Below are 6,375 nucleotides of genomic sequence, written 5' to 3'. Positions count from 1 at the left end.
TCTTGTTTGCTGTTTTCTTGATTAATCTTACTTGTAAATAGTCAAAAATGCTTGAAGGGTGCCTTCTTTTACTCCATCCATGATACCATGATGGTCACACAACTGAAAAAAAACCCCACAAAATTGAAATCAGACGTTACTGCAACTGCCACGCCTAACCGAACTCGGTCTTAAGGGGTCACACCACTAAATCAAGTTCCTATTCTTTGTTTATGTGTTAAGAGGTACCTAAGAAATCGTCATTTTCTCATGGTTAGAACGTGCTAGGGCATTCAAAACAAAAATTTTCTAAAAGATTGTGATATATTCTACCCTAAAACCACCATTATTTTGGTAGTTGAGTGGCTCGATTTTTAGCAGTGGTGCATTGAACATGATGTAAACCATACCAAAACCTACATCTCAACGCCTCTATGCTGTGACGTCATTTGGTGCATGGAACTAAAAAATCTTCCTAAAATGTCAGAATTGTAATATTTTTTATTATTTTATGCTTGGATGATAAGAAAAACATCCAAAGAGCACAACTAGCTATCACCAAAAAATAAGCACATCAGCCTTCATTTTAAACTTTGTTCCCATTAAAATGCACCTGGTATGGTCAGCGAATAAAATCACTGGTTGTTATTTCTGCAGTCAGATAGGGTTGAAACTGATTTAGTGGTGTGATCTCTTAAGGGAGCAAAAATTGTTTAAAAAAACATTTTACATGATATTCAGTCTTTCTTAGCATATCTTGACCAATTAAAAGTGAAATAATTCAAGTTTAAATATAATTCTGAGTCAAATTAATGCAGTATGTGCATTGCTAATCATGCGCTAACTACTGAAGATAGCAACATTAAGATATGATAATCAGGCAGGGCCTAAGTTTTTGCTTCTCAACCTTTCAGATGTTTTTAATTTAGTCACAGGACGCATGTAAAAGTTGAGACAAATGTTTATACATCCAGATCTATTGTCAAGTAGGCAATGCCATGTAGTTGAAATTACTAATGAAACCCAGCATCCCTTTTTAAAGGCTTTTCTTGTTTGCTGTTTTCTTGATTAATCTTGCTTGTAAATAGTCAAAAATGCTTGAAGGGTGCCTTCTTTTACTCCATCCATGATACCATGATGGTCACACAACTGAAAAAAAACCCCACAAAATTGAAATCAGACGTTACTGCAACTGCCACGCCTACACCAGCTACCAGCTACATTGGCTTCCGATCAGAGAGAGAATAGCCTACAAAATACTGCTATTGACTTTCAAAATCCTTCATAGTCAGGCGCCGGTCTATCTCTCTGATCTAATTGTCGCGTACACTCCAAGTCGGGTTTTAAGATCATCCTCACAGAACTTGCTTCGCGAGCATTCCAGCCACACAACTACTTATGGAAGGAGTTTCTCTGTGATTGCACCCAAGCTGTGGAACAGTCTTCCTTCTCATATTAAAAACTCCGGCACAATTTACCAGTTCAAAACACATCTCAAAACTCATCTTTTCAACCAGGCTTACCACGCTTACTGCTGAACTGCTCGCGAACCATGTTATTTCACATTATTTCTGATTTCTGATTATGTATTATATGATTGATTCGTGTGTTTTAAATGACCTCAGCATGTGTATATTTGGCTGATTTTAGTCGTTTTTAGCTTTAAGTGTAAATTGGCTCAGCATTATTGATGTTTGTGTATTATTATGATTGCTGGTTTCATCCTGTTGTAGATTAAGAATTGATATTGATTTTGATGGGTTTTTATGCTTCTGTAGTTTTTAAGATGTTTGTAGTTCACGGTATTTTTCCTTTTGTGCAGCGCCTAGAGACCTCTTTGTTTTGTGCGCTTTATAAATGTCCATTATTATTATTATTATTATTAACCGAACTCGGTCTTAAGGGGTCACACCACTAAATCAAGTTCCTATTCTTTGTTTATGTGTTAAGAGGTACCTAAGAAATCGTCATTTTCTCATGGTTAGAACGTGCTAGGGCATTCAAAACAAAAATTTTCTAAAAGATTGTGATATATTCTACCCTAAAACCACCATTATTTTGGTAGTTGAGTGGCTCGATTTTTAGCAGTGGTGCATTGAACATGATGTAAACCATACCAAAACCTACATCTCAGCGCCTCTATGCTGTGACGTCATTTGGTGCATGGAACTAAAAAATCTTCCTAAAATGTCAGAATTGTAATATTTGTTTTATTATTTTATGCTTGGATGATAAGAAAAACATCCAAAGAGCACAACTATTACCAAAAAATAAGCACATCAGCCTTCATTTTAAACTTTTTTCCCATTAAAATGCACCTGGTATGGTCAGCGAATAAAAACATTGGTTGTTATTTCTGCAGTCAGATAGGGTTGAAACTGATTTAGTGGTGTGATCTCTTAAGGGAGCAAAAATTGTTTAAAAAGACCATTTTACATGATATTCAGTCTTTCTTAGCATATCTTGACCAATTAAAAGTGAAATAATTCAAGTTTAAATATAATTCTGAGTCAAATTAATGCAGTATGTGCATTGCTAATCATGCGCTATCTACTGAAGATAGCAACATTAAGATATGATAATCAGGCAGGCCTAAGTTTTTGCTTCTCAACCTTTCAGGTTAAATACCACTAATTATGTATTACACGGGTTTCAATGGGAAAATGCCTAATTTCGGGTGGAATTTTCTCATATTCAGAACTCTCACAGTTCAATGCCACCAATATCAGGTGAAACTATATGATTTAGATGCCAAATGATCAAAAATTCAACATAGGTTGACCTGAGACTTTTCTTGTTTTAACGCACTGAACCGTAAACACCTTAAAATGACAGTGCGCCCTCGAAGCTGAAAGTTACAATATGATAGGGCGACTATTTACTAAAAACCGAAGCCGTGCGTATGAATATTGATATTACATCAACATATAATGAGAGAAAATGTACCATTTTGAAGCATCAAACTCTAAAAAGTATTTTTTGGCTATATAACTTGATCAATTTCAGCGATTTTAATGCAGTCTTTTCGAATGCCATGAAAACAAATAGTTACTCATCGTATTTCAATGTATCGCCCAGGCCTATTAGTGGTCTTTGGTCTTTAACCTTCAGATGTTTTTATTTTAGTCACAGGACGCAGATCTATTGCAATGTCAAGTAGGCAATGCCATGTAGTTGAAATTACTAATGAAACCCAGCATCCCTTTTTAAAGGCTTTTCTTGTTTGCTGTTTTCTTGATTAATCTTGCTTGTAAATAGTCAAAAATGCTTGAAGGGTGCCTTCTTTTACTCCATCCATGATACCATGATGGCCACACAACTGAAAAAAAACCCACAAAATTGAAATCAGACGTTACTGCAACTGCCACGCCTAACCGAACTCGGTCTTAAGGGGTCACACCACTAAATCAAGTTCCTATTCTTTTATGTGTTAAGAGGTACCTAAGAAATCGTCATTTTCTCATGGTTAGAACGTGCTAGGGCATTCAAAACAAAAAATTTCTAAAAGATTGTGATATATTCTACCCTAAAATTTCAAACTTTTTTCCCCATTATTGGGGACTTGGTCGCGTTTGGAAGAGGAGTGCCACCAAACCGTAATAGGTACAAATTTAGTACTTTTTGTCAATTAAGTACCGTTTATTGTCTACATGTCAATCTTTAAATTATTAGCATAGTCCTTATAATAACGGTGAAGTGCCTTGATGAGTAAATTATAGCAAACCAGTGAAAAATCCCCAAAACTCAGTCAGTGAAGCTCCACCCCGTACATGTCAATAGCGTCATTATCGATTGGATTAGTAATTCCAGAACTCCAAAAGTAAAAATTATTTTTTAGGAAGTTGGTCCTGGATGGACGAAGTTGCATTTTGAGGGCCCTGTAGCTTTTAAAGTAAAGAAGACAAACGTTTCCTGATGCCAGAATTGAATTCTACACAAAAAAGTACTCCAGGATACATACTTTTCAAAGTTGTTGGGGGTTCCCTTTATACATATATGGACCTCCAAACATCGTCTTTCGCGTTGCGACACATTTTTTACGCTGACCCCCCTAAATTTCAAATTGATGCCACGGGAAAACAAAATGGAGTATGAAGCTCAAATTTTTAGGATTTTACTTTCTCATTAATATCTACCACAACACAGAAAAAGAAAAAAATTGAAGAGCTGCTGCGGTGCACATCCCTGGAGTTGACATGGAATGGCTCTATAGATATTATTTTTTTACATCGAATACATCAAAATTTGCTAACTATACGGTCCTTCGAGTTCGAATAGGCCTGGGCTTGCAACTCGTTGATGGTTGAGAAAGCGAAATGTATATTGATTGCCAGCACGGTTTTACGACAAACATGACAAATGAATGACGTCATTTGGAAGTTCAATGTGTTAATATACTGCATGAATGGATCTATATAATGTAACTGATTCGATTCGGCATTCAAGTGCTGTCCCAATACAGTTAGTCTATTGCTACTGCGTAGTTTGCTCGTCAACTCATTTTACAGAAGTTGGTTCTCCGAACTACACCAGAACAGCTTCTGCATACTATCACCATCCATCAGAGATTGCACACTGCGATATCAGGACAACTACCAGACAATAATAATTACACTATATACTTTCATCCCAGCTGACCATTTTACTCAGCTGGTCGAGAATTGGACACAATGGCTCACCAAAGTCTTAATTTTAGCTTCAGACTTGCTTGCCTGCTGAGTCTTTCAACTCTAACTATTCGAGCTCAACCAGTAGTTAGAGTAGAACAGGGCCTGTTGATGGGTAAGACGGTTATGTTCTCGGAACATGAGTATATAAATCTCAACAGAGAGTTAGATGTGTATGAAGGAGTACCGTTTGCTGAGTCACCAGTAAGATTAGAACATCCAGTGAAGAAGGTGGCGTGGAATGGAACTTACAATGCAACTTATGTGAGACCTTCGTGTTATCAAGCTTGGCCATCCATAGAACGAGAAGGATTGGAAGTTGGTGAGGATTGCTTGTACATGAATATTTATGTTCCGCGTGGCGTAAGTAAAGATATTTGTACTTACTTCTTTATAATGAAAAAGAACAAAACTTTCCCATGAAACCAGGAAAGTTACCGATATTTTTAAAACGATTGCCCTTGTGATACCGCTAATTTCCAAAGAACCCTGGGCAATTCGAACCACATCTTCAATGCATGGTAAAAACAAAAAACTAATTGGTGTTATAGTAAAGCTCATTTTCAAAAATGTGACATGCTCTAGGTTCATAATTATGGGAACGGGTCACATTTTTTCTAAGCGGAATTATTGCAGGTATTGTACAGTGCAACTTATGTGGAATTATTGCAGGTATTGTACAGAAACCCAAGGTTGAAAACACAAAAGTAATACAGAGCTATGACACGGTAAATGCTTCTTTTGTTGTTTTCATTACCAGGTAAATATACATACTTCAGGGTCTGATTTGCTTTCACCTCAGGTCCACAAATGACATTATTATTATTATTATTATTATTATTATTATTATTATTATTATTACTATTACTATTATTATTATTATTATTATTATTATTATTATTATTATTATTATTATTATTATTATTATTATTATTATTATAAATAGCGAGTTAGGGCATTCAAAAATGCCCCAACTCGCGATTTGTAAGTTGACTAGCAGTTAAGGCATATGCCCTAATTTTCACTTCCGTGTATCTCACGTAATCTCTATTATTTTTCAGTCATGTTACTTCTGCCAACTAATGTCATTATATTCGAAGATTTTATATTGTATTTGTAAGGTTTTTTTTTTTTTTTTAGGGAGAAAGAATGTTTTATTAGAAAATGCGTATTAAATACTATTTACGTTCAAAGTATAGATGGCGACTTAGGGCATTCATATGAAATTCGATGATATCATTAAAAGTGGCCTTTATTATTCAGAAACTACGATACAATATATTAACTTGAGCGACTGCAAATACTAATTGTGTGTAAAAATGTCACAAAAATATCAAATTTGATTATAAAACAGTATTATTTGTCTGTCTTTGGGATGATGTTGTTATCAATAACTCCCGATATTTTGTGTCGCCAAATTGATGATTTCGAAATTCCCCGTACTGCCGTAATATTTTCATGGGGCCTAATTTTTATGTTTTTGTACAAACATTTTTTTTTTTTTCAATCATTTATGAAATTTATTTTTTTTTTTTTTTTTTTGTAGAATTTTAAACATATGCAATGGCTGTAAAAGCATCTAGAATTCATTTCAAATTAAACAGCTTAATCCTCAATCAATTAAGAACGTATACAATAGTCAACCCGCACCCGCCATGTTATTTGGATAGATCCGTTCGACGTCACGTTCTGAATCAGAAGTTGCTGCTCAGTGGCAAAAATATCTCCA

At 35.2% G+C, this 6,375-nt stretch overlaps 1 protein-coding gene across 2 annotated transcripts in view; it reads left to right on the top strand.

Moving 5' to 3' along the window:
- The first annotated feature begins 4,351 nt into the window (after positions 1-4,351).
- LOC140144765 (acetylcholinesterase-like) overlaps positions 4,352-6,375 on the top strand; it is a 102,128-nt gene continuing 100,104 nt past the window's right edge. The window contains exon 1 of one of the 2 annotated variants that reach the window (XM_072166569.1): positions 4,352-5,009. In XM_072166569.1, coding sequence (XP_072022670.1) covers positions 4,650-5,009 — 360 coding nt within the window. In that variant the 5' untranslated portion in view covers positions 4,352-4,649. The remainder of the gene's footprint in view (positions 5,010-6,375) is intronic. The other variant, XM_072166568.1, reaches the window with a different exon arrangement.

The sequence above is a fragment of the Amphiura filiformis genome, unplaced genomic scaffold, assembly GCF_039555335.1.
Source record: "Amphiura filiformis unplaced genomic scaffold, Afil_fr2py scaffold_79, whole genome shotgun sequence".
Lineage (NCBI taxonomy): Eukaryota > Metazoa > Echinodermata > Ophiuroidea > Amphilepidida > Amphiuridae > Amphiura > Amphiura filiformis.
This window is presented reverse-complemented; position numbering and strand designations above follow the sequence as displayed.